Raw genomic sequence first — 18,739 nt, forward strand, 5'->3', positions numbered from 1 at the left:
TGGGCCGCGGAGCCACCTCACAAAGCCGCGACCGTTCGCGCGGGGCGGGGCGGGGCGGGGCGGCCCCGTCCCCCGGCACCCTCCCTCCCGGTGCCCTAGGCGGCCAGCAGGGGGCGCTGCGCCACGGGGCCGGACCTCGGCGGCAGTGGCGGCGAGGCGGAGCGTGGCCGGCAGGCGGCGCTGCCTGACTCGGCCTTGGCCTCGGCCTGCGCGTCGGCAGCGGCGGCGGCGGCAGCGGCGGCGGCCTGGGCCCGGGCGCGGCGGCGGCGGCGGCGGTGGCGGCGGCGGCGGTGGGGCCTGGAGCCGGATCTAAGATGGCAGCGGCGGCGGCTGCGGCGGGGCCGGGCGCGGGCGGCGCAGGGGCGGCGGTCCCGGGCGGCGCGGGGCCCTGCGCGGCGGTGTCCGTGTTCCCCGGCGCCCGCCTCCTCACCATCGGCGACGCGAACGGCGAGATCCAGCGGCACGCGGAGCAGCAGGCGCTGCGCCTCGAGGTGCGCGCCGGCCCGGACGCGGCGGGCATCGCCCTCTACAGCCGTGAGTGCGGGGCCCCGGGGCCGGGCCGAGCGCGGGGGCTGCCCACGAGGCGGGTCGGGCGGGGGACCAGAGGCGGGAGGGACGCGGCCGCAGCTAGGGGCCCGGGGCCCCGAGGGTGAGGGGCCCTGAGCGGTGGGGGCCTGGTGTGGGGTCCGTGGCGCCGGGCCGAGGGAGCTGGGAGTGGGGGGCCCCCGAGTGAGGGCAGTGGAGGAACGATGTCAAGGGGCAGAGAGAAAAGAAGGCGTGCGTGGTGGCCAGAGGTGAGGTGCCCGGAGTACGGTGGGAAGCGGGAAATGGGGGAGTGAGGGCCCTGAGATTGGGAGGGGGCAGGCAGGAAGTGGGGGGCCGAGCGGGGAAGGTGAATTCGTAGCCGGCCGAGGGTGTGGGGGCTGGGTGGGAGGAAAGGGGGCCTGGGGTATGGGAGAGGTGGGGGTCCCCGGGGGCGGGTGTGGCCGCCCTAGGAGAGGGATGGAGGGATGGGGGCAGCCTTTGGCCATCTCTCGGGACTCCCACGACTGCTGAGGACAGTTGGAAAGTGGTGCCCGGCCTGGGGCGGCCTGGAGGACCTGGTTCCACCCATCGCGAGCGTTTTGGCGTTCTGGACCTCCGTGTGGGAAACTTCTAGACCCGGAGAGAGGGCCCATGCCAGGGTGGTGCGAGCCGCTAGATGTGCTCCTGGTGGAAACGTGGAAGGGTAGGGCTGCTTCTTGATGTCCGGCTCCGAAGTAAGAGGTAACACAGCCTCCGCCCTCGCCACGGTCCTCCGATCTTTCTTTTTGGGGATGTGAGAAGCTGGTTACATTTTCAGAAGCTAGTTTCAAAACTGACATTTCAGTGGAAAAAAAAAAAAATCACAAATGTGTTTGCCAAGGCCCCCGAGTCTTTGTAGTTGATCCTTTTTCTTTCTCTGTTACTCTTTATTTATCTGTTCTGATTCCTGATTGCTTGGTCACATTTTGCTATTCTGTTTCATTCAGCTTTGTCTCAGGGCTTCTTGCACTGATGCTCTGGGAGCCACGGAGGAGGCCCTTTCCTGCCTTTGGCCTGTGTGAATTTTTTTTTGCCCCTTTGGGAAGTGGGGGGGTGGGCCAAAGGAAAATATCGAGAGCAGCCCGTTCACACTGGGTTCTCCCTGCACTTCCGCTTGGAAGACCCAGACTTGTGGAGTTGTGCCTACCTCCCAGGTATCTCAGCTCTTTCTGCGGGGGGCAGAGCCGGGTTTTCTGGGACCAAATGAGGAGAGGGGAGAAGGGTATCCCAGGTGGGGGTCAGAGCTCAGGACAGGCACTTAAGCTCTATTTTATGCTCAGCAGGCTCTCCCAGGTGCTAAGCGTGGCCATTCATTTGGCAAGCATTAATAAAGAATAAAGATGGGCAGCGTTTCTCCCAACTGGGATCCGGAGGCTAATCCTCAAAGTAGTTCCAAGATAGTTTTTCTTTTGTAAATAACTTCTTTTGATTTTTTGGACGGTTTTTGATTTATAGAATTATTGGGGACATAGTACAGAGAGTGCTCATAATACACCACACCTGGTGTCTCCTTTTTTTTTTTTTTTTTAAGATTTTATTTGAGAGAGAGAGATCACTCCCGGGGTGGAGGGGGGGCGGGCTGCAGGCAGAGGGAAAAGGGAGCCTGATGCAGGGCTCCAGCCAGGACTCTGGGATCATGACCTGAGCCTAAGGCAGACACTTAACTGACTGAGCCACCCAGGCACCCCCAGACCTAGTATCTCCTGTGTTTAACATCTTCCTCCAGGAGAGCTTTTATATTTTGTGTTGTGTTGTGGGTAATCTCGACGTTGTTACTAGTTATAAAGATAACATTGTCTTTTAGAGGTAATTCATAACTGAGGCATTTGTGAAAGGGGGAAAGTCCTCGTTTCTCAGATTGAGATCCTGAGTCAGGGATGATATCCTCTAGGGTCTGCAAGAATGTTTCTCACCCTCGATGGTCAAGGAGCACTGACGTGGGCCTGAAAACGTGGGTTCTGGATTCAGCTGACCCTGGTTTTGTTCGTTCCCCAAGGCTGCCATGCCACACGTGATGCCTTAAAACAAAAGGAATGTATTTTCTTACAGTTTGAGGCCAGAAATCTGAAATCAAGGTGTTGTGAGGGTCCCTACTCCTTCCAGAGGCCCTGGAGGAGAATGTCTTCTCACCTCTAACAGCTTCGTCTGGATCTTGGGCCTTGATTGGCTTTTGTTAACAGAACTCCCTTCTCTGCCTCTGTCTTCACACAGCCTCCCCACTGTGTCTCTGTGTCTTTTCTGTAAGGACACCTGTGATTGGATTTAGGGCTCGCTCTAAATCCAGAAAGATTTTATCTTTGAGAGCCTTAATTACATCTGCAAAGACCCTTTTTTCCAGATAAGCCACTCTCGCAGGCTCGGGCTTGGGGGGTTGAGGCTTGGACACACTTTCTTAGGGTCTACTACGAGGACTAAATCACTGCCCTACTAGTATCTGTGAGTCTTTGTGCCTCAGTTTGTTTATCGGTAGAATGGGGGAGATGGCGGGACACTGTGACATAGCGTGTGTTTGCTCAGTAAGCTAATACTCTTTTGGGGGTAGCACCTGCTGCCTAAAAGGCTGGGGCTGGTGATGACCTCAGACTTGGCTGGGTCACTGCACAGGGTGAGGCATCACCTGTCCCTGAGCAGGAGGCATGGAGAGCAGGGCGCACGGGACGGGATCGCTGTGAAGTATGCTGGGGGAGTGTGGAGTACCAGGGCTGAGGTGTGGGGGTACACCATGCTCCTGGATCTACGAGCAGCCCCGGCCCGCCGGGTGGAGAGTGCGAGCCCGTAGTCCCTTGGAGAAAGTCAGAGATGGTCCAGCCACTGTGGGCATGTGTGGGGATTGGGGCCTTCTCCAGGAGGGAGCCTCTTGGCTGCAGGGCCGTCCGTCCAGCTGCTGCCTCGCACCCCCAGCAGATGGAAGAGGGACCCCGGGGCTGTGACTGCCGCCTCAGTGCGGGGGTGCGGGGGCGGGTGCTAGGGAGATTGGGGAGATGGGTCTGGGTAGCAGGCATACAACACCCTCCCATGTGAGAAAGATGACAGCTGCAGAAGGCCCTGTCCCGGTCACCCCGCAGGGAACGATAACCCTCCCCGCCCCTGCTCGCCGTTTGATGGCCCGTGTCCATGGCAGTGGCTAAATGGCAGCTACCAAAACCGGGCCGTTTTCCCTGGGCAGAGGTGCGGGCATCCCGGGCCTTGAGGAAGCTTTGGCACGGCCGCTGGAGTTCTTGGACGCAGGGAGCCTTCCCTTGGAGAGGAGGCAGCTTCTCGGGAAGCCCGTTGCGGGCCGGCCACGGCGGAGAGCAGAACACTCTCGGTTCCTCAGGCCCACGGTGTCCTTTCTGGAGATGACTGTGTCACTTTTTTTCTTAGGTCAGTGCGAGTCGGTTTGCCTGGTTCTGATAGGGGCTCCGTTTCAGTTTGTGGGGGGCATGCCAGGGCGTGGAAACCCCAGAGGAAAAAACCCTTTGTGAAAGCAAGGTTGAGGGCCGGCCTGCTGCCGTAGACCCGGGAGCTCTTGGGACTTCCTCCAGTCACAGTCGTGTGGTACCCCCCTGGCAGCAGGGGGAGGGGGAGCCAAAGAGTTTGTCCACTCTAAGACCTTCAGTGTCCAGCTGGGGTGACGCCTCATTCCCACTCCAGGGGTGCCTGTAACGTGCTCCTTCTTGCTGTCATTTTCCTGAGCATTTACTGGGCACCAGGCTCTGTGGGACCCGGTGTGGACAGACTCAAATGTTGGACCTTGGGGACAGCTGGGGAGAGGATAAAAACATAAATTAGGGCCTATGGGCAGACGATGGTCTGTGAGCCAGAGCAGGCCGGTGCCTCTGTTTCAACCACTAAAGGGAGCTTTGTATGTTTCTGAAGGGTCTATTAAAAAAGCCCCGAGAACTGAAGTAAGAATATTCAACTGACACTCTTGGGTCTTGAAAAACCAAAACTGACTTGCTGGCCCTTGACAGAAAAAGCTTGTGGACCCCTGAGATAAGTGAACGAAGCAGGCAGGAGGAGAGGGGGTTACGGTGGGAACATGGCCCCAGCCCGGCTCGCCAGAACTGCCACGGCTTTTTTTTTTTAATTAAGATTATTTATTTATTTATTTGACAGAGCCATCACAAGCAGGCAGAGAGAGAGGGGGAAGCAGGCTCCCTGCTGAGCAGAGAGCCCGATATGAGGCTTGATCCCAGGACCCCGAGACCATGACTGGAGCCCAAGGCAGAGGCCCAACCCACTGAGCCCACCCAGGTGCCCCATGCCACAGCTTTTAAGAGAAACTGAAAAGCCTTTCTTTGTGTCCATCTGTTTGTTTTGGTTGTGAAATGTCCTGATCACTCAGGCCCGATAGACTATACTTTCCGGACTCTCTGGGCCAGTTAGCCTGACGGTGTGGCTGTGGCTGTGTGTTAGTGCTTCGAATAGTACCAGGAGGTCTGGGACACCGCTTCCATTGTATTGGTGGAAAAACAGTTGAGAGGGCTTGACCAGGTGGCATGGCTGGTCCTGCAGGGGAGCTGGCTCTCAAGGTCACAGCTGTGGGACCTGCTCTTTGTTACACTGCAGGGTGGTTTGGTGGAAAGTGGTCAGGATTCCATTTATTCATGCATAACGGAGATCCAGAGGCAGTGGCTCTAGCAACATTTTATTGTGCTGTCACGGCGGAGAGGTGGCAGATCTGGGCTGGTGTAGACACTTTGCTTTAGGAATTCCTTGGGTGCAGGTCCTTCCAGCTAACCCCCACGCCCTGCCACCATTTCTAGGGTGAGGTCCTGTCCCTGTGGAGCAACGTGGCAGCTGGAGTCCAGCTATTACTCTGGTGTCCAGACAGCAGGACAGAGGAAGGGACAAAGGTGCCAAACACATAGGCCAGGTGTCTGTTAAGAAAAGTGTCCAGAGGCTGGCTCTGGGCTCTTCTGCTTTCATCCCCTTGGCTAGAATGCAGTCGCGGAGCCGCCCCTAGCTGCAAGAGAGGCTGGGAAATGTAGTCTGTCGTCTGTCGGCGTGGTCCACGGGCTCAGCGCAGCTAATTTCAGGGCTTCTCTTTCCGGAGGAGAGAGGACAGACGCTGGGCGACGATCAGTCACCGTGGTCACAGTAGGTGGGATGTGGACATAGCCAGGGTTGGGAAGGGCGTTTCTGGTTTATGGAGGGTTCAAGTGGGGATGGGGGTCAGCAGCCTGGTGTGGGGCCAGGGGGTCTCTCTGAAGAATGGAGGAGCCAAAGGTGGGGTAGCGAGGTGAGGTCCAAGTGACGTTTTACAAACGACAGGGCCTTTTGGTGTGTGTGATCAGGAGCTGCCCGCCATTTCCGAAGACCACTGTGGCAGCAGGTTACAGTGCATGGGAGCAGGGCGAGAGAGGCCCGTGGAAGCTTCCAGACTAGGGAATGCAATAGGAATGTAACTGAATAGTCTCACCTTAGCCTGCCCCAAAAGTGTGTCAGAGGCCCGGAAGTTGTATTATGGCACAGAAGATGAGCTCCGCCCAGGGCGAAGGCCATGACCCGCGGCCAGGGTTGTGAATGGCCTGCCCTCAGGTTTGCTTCCCGCTATGTGGTTAAACCAGAAGTAGACCCCCCGCTATTTTTTAGATTGTGTGATTTCACATCAAAATCTGACTTTGTACTTATAAAAACTCAGAAGGGCTGGTGACCCCGGGCCCCCGGGCCCCGAGGTGTACTGAACAGTGCTGCCCCCTTTGGAATGGGCCTGCTGCCTCGATTTGCCCGAAGTCCCCTTCCTGCTGGTCACTGCCCCAGCACGGAGGCTCTGCGCCAGGAGCCATTTGTCCTTCCACTTGCAGTGGTTTGTTTCTTAAAATAGAGAGGCATTTCTGTGAACCCAGGCTGCCCTCGGGTGTGGGAAAATGTTCCTTACCCGGCACCCTCCTTCGGCCCCTGGCCCCTTCCTCTGGGCATCTGACTTGGAGCCCTATGGAGGTGGGGGGCTGTTGCCTCGGGTCTGAAGCTGGTCTGCTCTTCCAGGCCCAGGTCCTGCCCGCTGCCCACCTCCCAGCCCCCCTTCCTCCTCTCTACCTGACCAAAGCCCCTCAGTGGCCATTTGGAAACCCAGAAGTTCTGAAAGACTGGCTTGCTGCTCCTTTGACAGCAAAACCTAACCTGACCCAAACGCTTCGGGTGGTGGACTCCCGCCTGAGCTGCCACGTGGGGCCCTTTATGATCCCTGTGCACCCGGTTTAGTCCGACCAACAGCGTTTGGGCTTGTAGGGGCCCGCGTCGGAGATCACAGGTGCAAAGTGGCCAGCGCCACGAGCCGCGCCTGGAGTGAGCGCGCCGCATCGCTGGTCGCGGTCTGGGCACCGTGGGTGGGAAGGGCCTTTGGGTAGAAGGAGAATGGCGGGAACTCAGGGCTGATGTGAGGTGCAGGACATCGGAGCGGGTCGGATGTAGCAGAGTGGGAGAGGCTGGGGAACCTCCCCCAGCGGGTGCCGTTCCTTTCCCGGGGAGCCAGACCGGGGACAGACTCGCTGCTCCCGGTGGAGAGTGGAGGCTGGGAAGGGCTTCGGGCAGCTCTGAGACAGTCTCTCTCTCTCTCTCTTTTTTTAAAGATTTGTTTATTGGGGCGCCTGGATGGCTCAGTCATTAAGCATCTGCCTTCACCTCAGGTCATGATCCCCGAGTCCTGGGATCGAGCCCTGCGTCTGGCTCCCTGCCCAGCGCGAAACCTGCTTCTCTCTCTGCTACTCTCCCTGCTTGTGTTCCCTCTCTTGTGCATGCTCTCTCTCTAATAAATAAATAAAATCTTTTTTTTTTTTTTTTTTAGATTTTATTTATTTATTTGACAGAGAGAGATCACAAGTAGACGGAGAGGCAGGCAGAGAGAGAGAGAGAGGGAAGCAGGCCTCCCGCCGAGCAGAGAGCCCGATGCGGGACTCGATCCCAGGACCCTGAGATCATGACCTGAGCCGAAGGCAGCGGCTTAACCCACTGAGCCACCCAGGCGCCCTCTAATAAATAAAATCTTAAAAAAAAAGATTTATTTATTTATTTGACAGAGAGAGAGAGCACAAGCAGGGGGATTGGCAGACAGAGGGAGAGGGAGAAGCAGGCTTCCCCCCAAACAGGAAGCCCAATGAGGGGCTTGATCCCAGGACCCTGTGATCATGACTTGAGCTGAGGGCAGACACTTAACCAACTAAGCCACCGAGCCGTCCCTAGACACGTCTGTTAATTTGAAGTCCTTAAGGGTCCCTGGGGGGTCCCATGATGCCCTAAAATTGCATGCAGTTTTGCAGAAGTCTAGAGGGACAAGAGTCAGTGGCTGTGACCTTGAACCAGACTCCTTGACACAAAGGAGAAAGGGGGTGACAGTGGCAGCTCTCTGGCGGGAACACATGTCAGCTTCTTCGTGGTGTGTCTACCTGATGGACATGAATGCGGTGTTGCTGATGGTTCTCTGTTTGTGTTTCTGGGGAAAGGCTTCCCATTTGGATCCTCGCCCTGACAGATCTCTGACACCAGAAAGGCTGAGAGTCATTGGAGGTTAGTCCTGGATTGGGAGTGAAGTGGATGGCTCTGGCTTCTGAGGAATGGGGTGGTTGGTGGGAGAGGCTGGGGTCTTGGGTCTGTTGGGCTGGGGTGCGGCTCTGATCGGCCAGGACCAAGACGTCAGCAGTCTGTCAGAGTGAGCCAGAGCAAAGGGGAGGTTACTGGGTTTCTGGTCAGGAGGGGCAGCCCCCTTGGAGGGCTGGGGGAGGGGACCCAGCCAGATGGCAGTGGTGGGGGGCGGGGTGGTGGAGTCTCCAGGAGAGGGGAAGAGGGGAGGGCGCACCTCGCTCAGGCCCCCAGGGCCTAGCCACAGTTCTTTGAAGATGGAGAGACCTGACCTTCCCTCTATCCAGCCACAAGCACGAACTGGGCGGGGGACTTGCTGCCTTTTTATGGTGGAAGGTTACCTCGCGTCTACCTTTAGACCGCTGGCAAGAGCGCACTGAGCGTCTGCTGTGTGCCAGTTCCTGTTTTAGGAGCTGCGGATACGGTGACGCCCAAGCCAAGCTCATGTTCCCGCAGTTGCCGGCCTGGGGGCGGTTGTGTGACAGGAGCTAAGTCCGCAGTCACCTAAACACGTTGTGCTTAGTGGTCTGTGTCCTCCAGAAGACAGTGAAGGCGGCAGAGGCTTGAAAATGCTGGGGAGGACGAGGGGGCGGTGGGGCTCGGCAGGGCGGCCCCCCGGCTCGGGTGGGGCGGCAGAGCCTGTGGGAGAACAGCAGGTGAGGCCCGAGGAGGGCCTAGGGGGGCCTAGGTCTGGCTCCACACCTTGGCGTGACATCTCTGTGCCTGTTTCCTCTACTGCTGTAAAATGGGCTTCTTGATGGCACCTACCTTGGAGGGCTGGTGTGACTTAGTAGGAAGGCTTAAGATCGAGGCTGCCACCAGGCAAGCCCAGATGTTACTGGAGCAGGATGCTAGGGGTGAGTGTAGGGGGCCCCCAAGGGGTTCCACGGTGTTTCTTCCAAGAGTGGTGGGGAGGGAGGTGACACCTGTGGCTGTGTCTGGGCTCCAGCCCAGCTCCAAACCCCTGTCCTTTCCTCGAAGGGTGATCCCTGGCTAATGACTCCGACTCCTAGATCTCTCCTTCCTTGTGGGTGGAGGCTTCGATGAGGGGCTTAGCTGGTGGCAGGTGACCCAGGTGCTGGGGGACATCTGTGGGTGGCCTGGAGGCATAGCTCTGCACAAGCCAGGCACTCTTCTCCACCCCGCTGTGGGGGACGTGGCCCAGGAGCCAGCCTGCGGAGCATGGCAGCTGAGGAGCTAAGCGTGGGGGCGGGAGGCCCCTGGCCAGAGGGTTGAGATAGAAAGGAGGGAGCTCCTGGGGACCAGGGGGCTGTGGCTCTGGGGGTGCCTGGGCTCTGCAGCATCCCTGGGTCAGTGGTCCTGCCCTCTCAGCGCTCCCCAGCTGGAATGAATGTTCTCCCTTCCCTCTCCGGGACTGCAGCAGCTCTGTCTGGGTCAGAAGCTGCTGGAGGTCATGAGGAGTAAAGGGGGTGGAGTCTTACCTTGATGTGACCTTGTGACTCTGGCCAGGCAAGGGCAGTTCAGCTGCCGGTTCCTCTGGGATGATGGAGGGCGGCTTGGAGGTTGATGTGAGCCCAGCGCACAGCAGAGGAATAACACAGAGTCTAAACCTGCCTCGTTGTCCAGAAGGGAAGATGTGTCCCAGGTGTGGGTGGCCAGGTGCCTGGCGATCAGAAAACCCGGAGACCTCGAGGCCTGGGAGGGGCCCACCGTGGCCTTGAGATCCTGCCTGGCCGTGCCTGGTCCCCCATGACTCCGGAGGGCCCCCCGGCCCCCATGTGCGTCCGCCTTCCTGCTCCCTCACTTCAGGGACTTGCTTGGGAGGCTTCAGGACTCAGGGTCGCAGGCGCGGCGTGGGCTGGGGCTGCTGGCACTTTCGCACCCGCCCCGAGAGACCCGGTCACCTGCTCTGGCTCTTGGTTGAAGAATCGGGAGTTCCGGGCTTTCCCTGCCCCCTTCCCTTTGTTTCCCGAAAACCAGTTCGATGAAGGAAATTGAGACCAGGCTTCCCCCAGGCCCGAGGGAGCTGGATCTGGAACTCTGGTCTCGTGACACTCTCGATGACTTGTTTTAATTGTTGTTTCATCAACCCCCACAGAGGCCAAAACGTCGGGTGGTTCTGTTGCGGCCCGTGAAAGTGCCACCCGAGGCCGGACCCAGAACGTGTCCCCCGGCCTTTGGGTGCTTTTTGTTCTGCCAGGCAGGGCCTTCTCGCAAACAGGTCCAGACTGGTTTGCGGGAGGGGGCTCTGCCTCCTCCCCGTCCCCACTCCTTGCACGGAGAGAGGGAACCCCCTTTTATTCCCTCTTTTTGTGTGTCTCCAAGCAATTCATCACCCACAGCTTTGGCAAGAGCGGGTCTGGGCTGTTTTTCTTTAAGATTGTTGGCGGGTTTGCTTCCCTGCTAATTGTGTTCGTGTGGCGGGGGTTCGTCTGCGCTGGCTGTGTTACACACGGCAGAGTGGACTGGTTTCACGTCCGGAAACCTGCCTGATGCCGCGGGTGTGGGTGACGCTCCAGGTGAGGACAGTTGGGGGCAGGGCTGGCAGGTCAGTGCTCGTGATCCCCTCCAGGGGGCATGTGAATAAGGAATCCCAGGCAGACGGGGGAGGAGGGGGGGCTCTCTTGCAGACCTGAGAGGGACATTCCAGAAACTTGGCCGTGTTCTTCCTCGAGCTGGAGGGGAAGGCAGAGGCTGACTGGAGTTTCCAGACCTGCCTTGCGCCCGGGAGGGGTCCCCCACAGAACCCGGCTCTGCTGCGAGCGCTCTGTGTGACCAGCGGGTGGAGTCCCGAGTGTTGGATGGGCCCCCCGGATGGGGGGACACCGTCAGGATGCTTGGCTCTGATGCCCCTTACCCCCTGCCCACATCCCCCGGTTATCCGCGAGGCCTGCTATAGTGGATGTTCGCTGAGCTCGAGCACGACCATGTGCCGGGCAGGCGGGCTCCGTGCCAGGCGCTGTGTGTTCATTGATCGGCCTCTCGGCCTCTCCGTGAGAGCAGCCCCGATGGGCCGGCTGGCTGCCACGTGCACTTGGCACAGGGGTGCTGGGCGGAGCAGTGAGTGCGGGGCCGGGGGTGGGGGGGAGTGGGGGACTAGCCCATTCTCTGTTTCCCCAGCCACGCACATCCTGTAGGGAGCTGAGTAGCCACAGCCCCTCCCCCGGTTTATAGGCGAGGAACCAGAGGCATTGGGGGCAGGGAGCCGCTGGGATGCCAGCCTGGTTTGGCTCCAGCACCCCCACCTAGCCGAGCTGCCTTTCTGGAGCATCCGTGCCCTAAAGGAGCCTGCAAGGTGCGTGGGGGAGGTGCCCACCTGCCCCTTCTGGTCCTTGTGCTGTGTCGGAGAAGTGGCCCCCGGGGACTCCTCTGGGGCCCAGAGCCAGTCTTTCCTCATTCCTGCCTCGTTGCTGATTCTGTCCAGGGCCGAGGCAGCCTCTGTCCCCTCTCGCCCTTGCCTCATCTGGAGTCCCATTCAGTGAGGCAGCCTGAGGGCAGGGGCGGGCCCCTGGCGGCCTCCCCGTGCTCAGCCCCTGTGCTGCACGGTCATCCTCCCTCGTCCTTCTCTGCTGAGGCTGCCCCTGCCCCATGGTCCTGCCTGTCCCTATGCAGCCTCTCTGGAGCCACTCCGGTCTGCATGTCAAGGGCCTTCCGCCATCCCCAGGGCAGAACCCCCAGGAACCGCATTCCCGCCCCTCAGTCATGGTGGGCTGCGCTCCCTGGGCTGAGCACGCTGGCCCTGACCTTGACGGGGGCCAAAAGGTGCAGTGTACTCCCCACTTTGAAGGTCGCCCCCACCCCCCACTGCCCGGGGTCCTCTTGTTGCCCATTGACATGCCTCGTTCCAGCCCTGCCTCCCAGGCCTCCCCACGTGTCCCCTCTGCCAAAGGCCTCCCCTGCCAAGCTTGGTCCTCTGAGAGCACTGCCCACCCAGCTCCTGCTGTCACGGGGGGTGCAGACCCTTCGTGACCCCTCACAGCCATAGGAGGCAAGCTCCATTGCCTTCCCTCGGGGATGGCCCCTGTCGTCAACCAGCCAGGGCCTACAGCCCCTGTCCTTCCGGGTGGATGCTGGGGTGGGGCTTGGCTCTTTCATAAGGTAGGGGTCCCCGGGCTAAGCTCCCCTGAGCACATCCTGTCTGTGCCTCGGTTTCCTCTCTTGAAAGGACCGTGGTCTGGAGCTGTGAGCAAGGCACCCAGCAGCCTTAGGCGTTTATCCAGTAGTGAGTGCGTCCCAGCTTCCGGGTCTCAGACGGAGGAGCCCAGGGGCTGGGGCTGCTGGTTCTGTTGCCTAACCACCCCCCCCAATACTTACCGGCTAAGCCCGAACTTTCAGGGGCCAGGGAACCCTGGCGCACATCTGCTGTCCCTTTTGTGGCTCACAAAGCCCGGGGCAGCGCAGCTGATTAGCATGGATGGGGAGACATTTGCATGTAATAGCTCCCGCCTGGTCCCCCTAGGACTCTTTTCTGAAAAGCCAAGCTCTTTCTTTGTCTGCTCCTTCTTCTCTTGGGGTTGCCCTTCCACACACCCCACAATTCAACTCCTCTTTGGGCTCCATCCTGCTGGGTCTGGAGGTGGGGCTGGCCTCCCCTGCCCCCCACCACCAGCCCAGCCACAGGCAAGCCCTTTGCGGGGAGCCCCCTTGCAGGGCTCTGATCTCGAGGAGCTGTCGCTGGTCCGTGGGGTCTGGGGTCTGGGGCTGCTAGCGCGGGGGCCCTTCTGCAGCCTGGGTCAGCCCGGGCGGTGGGATAGGGGGGTTGTGGGGGGTGGCTGGCGGCTCACGTTCCCTGGGGTGCTGCCGCGACTCTCGGTCAGACCCAGTAGGAGCCCGGGAGGCCTGTGGCCCTGGTGGTGCTGGGGCCAGGGGGAACCTTGCTTCCCCTAGTGTGAGCAGGAAACCCCCTGGGTGGTTGCCTCTCGGGTCAGGGGCTTTTCCATCTACCCCCACCCCCAACCCCATCTGAGTCTGTCCCCAGTGTCCTGTTACCTGTTGCTGGGTAGTCCGGGAAGTGTCCTCCTCAGAGACTTGAGTTCTCAGGGCCCCTCCTGAAGGACACCTGCCACTTGCGGTTTCCAGGCTGCCCTCCACGCTGCCCACCCCGCCACCCAGTACGAGCCTCATTGTGCCCCTGGAGGGGGCTCGCTCTTGGGTTCTTGTGACTCTTCTCAAAGGAATGAACACACTGTGCGACCCCGTCCCTGCTTTAGAAAATAACCCGTTGCTGATAGAAATAAGGGCCCCTGTCTGGTCTCCTCCTAGGGAGGTAATGGGGAAGGAGGTGCTTTCCATCCACTTGGGACCCCTTTAGAAAGGGCCTAAATTTTAGACCCATCCGGGAGCTTTTGAGGCCTAAACCGAAGACCTTCCCAAGCACCAGGTGAAGCTGGCCCCCGCTCTGCCTTGGCCAGATGGCTGCTCCTGTGTCCCAGAGGAGCACTTAGTCGAGCTGGTCCAGTGGCCGGATGGGGGCTGGGGGGCATAAGGCCAGAATTCTGTCTGGGGCTCTACTCTCTGCCTTGGGCCAGAAAGCCTTGGGGACATGGCAGCAAGGGTTTGTGTTTTGGGCCAGTAACACCCACGGGTATCGGGCTGGATACCAAGAGGGTATTAGTCCCCAGGACAGTAGGGAGCCGTGGGAACTTGCCTCTCGCCTGGGGCTGGTGGGGAGGGGGAGGCTCTGGGTAGCAGAGCCCAGATTCTGACCTGGTTCTGATGCGAGCTGGAGTTCTGGGAAATGTGCCTCACTATGTGGCCTCCCTGATGCGGGGAGAAGGGCTTCCCTGGGTGACAGCTGCTTGGAATGCATCCCTGCTGTGGGGTCACTGCTCCTCCTCCCGTCACACGGGGAGGGGTGTGGGTGCTACTCTCCTCCAGCCGAGAGCCGTCGCTGAGAAGTCCATGCCGTCCAGCTGCCTACCTTAGAGGGACCCTTCAGTCACAGGCCCTTTCCCACCCCCCCCCCCCCGCCTCTGGCCCTCTAGCAGGTTGAGGGAGGTATGTGGTTACACTTGCTCACTCTGGGACACCCCAGATGCCTTGAGTGGGTGCCAGACGTCACCTGCCGTCGTGATTGCTTTGTCTGGTTATCTCTTGTGCACAGGGTAGAACTCAAACGGCTCAGGAGGGTGGAACCTGGAAAGTCCTCCTGGTCCTGGCCCGTGCCCCACATCCCCTGTCGTCTTCCGGTGTGACCTTCCTGCCTGGATTTTCCCACGGCAGTCTTTCCCTGGGAATCCACTGTGCCCGAAGTTCTGCGTGGTTAAGCCACGGGAGAGGAAAGGGGCATGGTGCCAAGGCCGTCTGCCCTCCAGAGGCAGCCACGAAGCCATTCTGTCAGTGTTTCTTTCCAGAAAAGTCCCCAGACCTGCAGTGTGTATGCTTGTCCGACCCACCCCCCCATTTTATACCCGTGGCACCTGGATGTTTGCCAGCCCTCACGGTGCCCCCCTGCACCCCCCGGCTTTCTACTGGCTGCACCTTCCTTCCCCCATTCAGCGGGCAGTTTGGTTTTCAGCTGCTTTGGACAGTCCCGGGTCTGGGTTTATCTTCGCAGACACTGGCAAGTGGAGTTCCAGGATAAGGCCCTCGAAGGGCTGGCGGGGGGGTTCTGGGTGGGGAGGCCCTGACAGATGCCCTGGGAAGAGATGCGCGAGACAGTTTGTTCCCCCGCTCCGCCCCCGCGGCCGGGCCAGGCCAGAGGAGCCAGGGTGACCTCCTGGTCCTCAGACACCCCAGGGCCGGCAGCTGTGTGGAGCGTCTCCTGGGACAGCACCGGAGGAGCGGGCTTAGGTTACTTGGCCGAGAGGGAGGCCAGGCCGGCCCGGCTTAGGCTTCCCGGGGTTGGGTTCTCTTCTGAGACTGGCGCGGGTCTGCTGAAGCATGGAGTGGCTGCTCTGGCTACTGCGTACTTGGTGCCGTGCTGTCCCCAACGTCTTCTCGCAGAAGCTGGGCTGCAGGGAGGGCGTCTTATCCACTTGTGAGCCCCCCTTCCCGGATGAGGCCCCTGAGGTCGAGAGTGAAGGCAGTCAGGGTTCCACACCGGTCATGTCCTGCCCCCCCGGGGGCTGCGTCACTATTACCATTTGAAGATGAGGAACGAAGGGCCACAGTCACACAGCCGGAGAGTAGCAAGTTTGGCCCCGAACCCTGGTCTTCCTCGATCCCCATCATTTCTTTTCATTTTGATTCATTGTAATTTATTTATTTATTTACTTACTTACTTATTCTGTTCAATTAGCCAGCAAAGAGTACATCATTAGTTTTTTTGTGTCGTGTTCAACGAGTCATTTGTTGAGCCGAGTGACCTCCTTCCTCTCCTGGCCACAGGGATGCCACACCACACAGGGACGGGGTGGGGGGAAGCTTCTGGTGCCCACAGTTTGGAAACTCGGTTCCTGCCGCCAGGCATGGGGCGCCTCTGGGAGACGGGGCCCCTTCCAGGAAGGTGAGCCCTGCATCACCCAGTGCCTGCCTCGGCGAGGGTGTCGCCTACTCCCCGAGGCAGGCTGAGATCTGCCTATACCCCATGTACACGTGTATCAGAGCCCCCCTCCCTGAGTTCTTCTGGTCCCTCTTACCCTCTTCTCCGTGCTGGGCCATTGGCCTCCTGCTGGCACCCGGGAGTGCTGGAAGGCTGGGGGCCCCCGGGCCGGACGGGAGCTGATGGCCCCAAGCAGGGTAGGCTGAGGAAAGCACCTTGACTTTCCTGCACTTCGCCCTCCTTTTCACCTACCCGGCCTTACGGCGGGATGGTTTCCACTGCAAGGTGCACGGCCTGTCTTGTGTGTGGTGGCAGGAGGTGATCTAGCCAAAGACCTCACGTTTGGACAAGCAGTTCTCCCCCCCCAACCCCCCTGGCCCCAAGTCTGCCAAGATAAATAGCTTTAATTAGTGCTCGTTTGATGGCTGTGATAGTTTCCCTGCTAGAGAGGCTGGGACTTGGAATGTGGCCCGTTTCCCCCTGAGCTGGGGACGGCTTGTCCGTCTCATCCTCTGCCTCCGTTCTCCATGCCGCAGCCTCCCTCGTCTGGCGCGAGGATGGAAGATTCCACGGGGCGACAGTAGAACTCCAGGCCTTTGTCCTTCTTCCACTGGGTCCCTCTGACCCAGGTCTGACCAGCCTGAAGGACCCAGTGACCCTCTGTGTGTCCCATCACTGCTTGTTCCAGAGGGAGGGGGAGGCGGAGGAGAGCAGAGTGGGCAGGAAATTGACTGTGTGGGCGCCCGGTGCCCAGCGTCTTCGAGTGCTTAAGTAACCTTCCTGAGGCCACGTGTGCCGCTAGGGCCTGGGCACCGGGATCCCCATGCCGTCTGTCCCCTGCACTTAGGGAAGGGGCCTGGCCTCCCAGACTCCATGCCCCAGGGCCACCAGGTAGGTGAGCATCCCCCAAGTGCCTCTGGGTCTGGGCGCCATGGCAGCCACGTGCGGACCTCTGGGCCTGTGCTTCTCTGGGCTATCAGTTGGGCAGTGGGGGGTGGGGGGAGGGCATTACATAAAGATTTGATGTGTGGCCGGCCGCTTGTCTGAGAGGTGCTGGAGGACCTCAAGGAGGAGGTAACAGCAACATGGGGGAAGAGAGGAAGGGCGTTCTGGATCTTGGGAGCCATGGAGGCCAGAAAGAAGTCCTGCCCATGGTCTGGGGGTGGCGAAGGCCAGTGTGGCTGCATGGGGGACATGGAGGAGGGGCTCGTGAGCTCCGTGAGGAGTGTGTGCTTGTTCCAGAAGGCTCTGGGAAACCATGGAGAGGTCTAAGCAGGAGAACAACCGCAGCAGATTGGCCACATTAGACGTGACCAGGAGGTGACGGAGGCCCGGCATGTGTCCCTGGGACCATCTGGTCAGTGCCCCTGAGATAGGCGCCTGTGTGTCTGCTGCTCCCTGAATCAGCCAGCTTGTTCGAGGCCCTCCTGGCGGCCAGGCCTTGGGGTCGGCCCAGGGCTGAGGTGCTGAGCAAGGCATTTCCTTTAAGCCTAGGCCTGGGGAGGCCCCTGTGCGGCAGGGTCTCCCAGCTTCTGGTGCCCAGGGAGCCATCGAGAAGGGGGTGTCCGGGTTGGTTCTGTGATGGTTAGGGAGCAGGCAGCTTGTCCCCCTGCCCCAAGAGCCGCTGGCTTCCCAGCTTCCCTCATCTCCTGCCTGGCCCACAGCTCCTCCAGCCCTGTCCCCAAGGCCGGCTCAGCACTCAGTCCCTCCAGGTGCCGCCCACGGCTGTGGGAGCGGCTGGACTCCCCAGCCTCTTGAGACCCAGATCTGCCCATCCGGCCTGGGAGTCTAGCCCAGCAGACTCCCTGGCCACAGCCAGGCTGTCTTGGGCCCCTCCTTCTGCCAACTGGGGTCCTCTGAGGAGAAGCGGCCTCCTGGGTGTCTCCCCTGCTCTGAGAACTGACACTGCCCGCTCTGATCGCTGTGTAGATGGGGGCCTCCGACACCAGCCACGTGGCCCACAGTCTGCTCCATTCGGATACTGCCTGCCTGTCCAGAGACAGTGTCAGACCCCCCAGGGTAAGAGCTCGGGGCCACCAGACTGTCGCCCTCCACCCCCACCACGGGTCCAAGATGTCCCCTGAGCTCCTCACCGCCCGGCTGCAGATCTAAGGTTCCCAGGGCCCCTCCTCAGGCTCAGTGGATTTGCTGGAGAGGCTCACAGAGCTCGGAAACCGTTCCCTTCCTAGAACGGTGGTTAATGTAGACGGGATAGAACTCGGGAGCAGCCGGAGGAAGAGGGGCGTAGGGCAGGGTGTGGGGAAGGGGCGCCCCCTCCCAGCGCTGACTCGTGCTTACAGCCGGGAAACTCTCTGAGCCCCGTCCTTTGGGTTTTATCTTGATGGAGACTTTATACGCAGGAATGATTGATAAGTCCTTAGCCATTGGAGGCCTAGGAGGGGGACTGAAAGTTCCAGCCCTCTAATTACTCCGTTGGTCCCCCTGGCAACCAACCTCCATCCTTTGGGGCTTTTGGAGAGTCGCCTCATTAACATAGACTCAAGTGGTCCAGGGGGGCTTTGACAGACTCACAGGAGACCCCTTTATTGTTCTTATCAGCTCAGGCACTCCCAGAGTCCTGGGAGCTCTGTGCCAGGTGTCTGTTCAGTATAAATCACAACATGCCAGCCTCCTTTTCAGTTCCTGCCTTCCCATGGGCCTTTCTTCCTCTTGCTGGAGAATTCGTTCCCACTCCTCATCCCAGCCGCAGTCAGGTGCCGTCTCTAGGCTCCCCTGGGGCCCCTGTGCCCCGGCAGCTGTGCCCGTTACTTGCGGGTCCTCGTCACCAAGCCCCCCCCTGCCCCGGCTGTCCTCACGTCCTCTGGGATGGGGAGGGTCACTCCGCCTCTCGATGTCCGGTGAGCCAGCAAGGCAGTGGGCGGAAAGGGCTCAGCGCCCAGCCTCTGCGCGGCCAGGGTTCTCGATGCACTGCTGGCTTTGTCCAAAAGTCGTGTCGGCATACGGCCGCGCTCGCTTGCGTATGGTCTGCGTAGAGGTGAGTCCTAGCAGCAGGGACTCTGAGGCCTGCCAACCCCAAGTATTTACTCCCTGCTCCTTTACAGGGGAAGCTGGCCGACACTTACCCCCAGGAAGCACAGGCGTGTTGTGCAGCGCCTTGGTTGGGAGCACAGACCCTGGTGCCGGTCAGCTCGGCCACGCATATGCTGTGTG

The 18,739-nt window shown here is 60.0% G+C and overlaps 1 protein-coding gene across 2 annotated transcripts in view; it reads left to right on the top strand.

The window, feature by feature from the left end:
* Window positions 1-271: 271 nt before the first annotated feature.
* The window catches only part of CARM1 (coactivator associated arginine methyltransferase 1), a 41,105-nt gene continuing 22,637 nt past the window's right edge, over window positions 272-18,739 (top strand). The window contains exon 1 of one of the 2 annotated variants that reach the window (XM_059159989.1): window positions 272-534. In XM_059159989.1, the coding sequence (XP_059015972.1) occupies window positions 315-534 (220 nt within the window). In that variant the 5' untranslated portion in view covers window positions 272-314. The remainder of the gene's footprint in view (window positions 535-18,739) is intronic. The other variant, XM_059159988.1, reaches the window with a different exon arrangement.

Source organism: Mustela lutreola, chromosome 2, assembly GCF_030435805.1.
Source record: "Mustela lutreola isolate mMusLut2 chromosome 2, mMusLut2.pri, whole genome shotgun sequence".
Lineage (NCBI taxonomy): Eukaryota > Metazoa > Chordata > Mammalia > Carnivora > Mustelidae > Mustela > Mustela lutreola.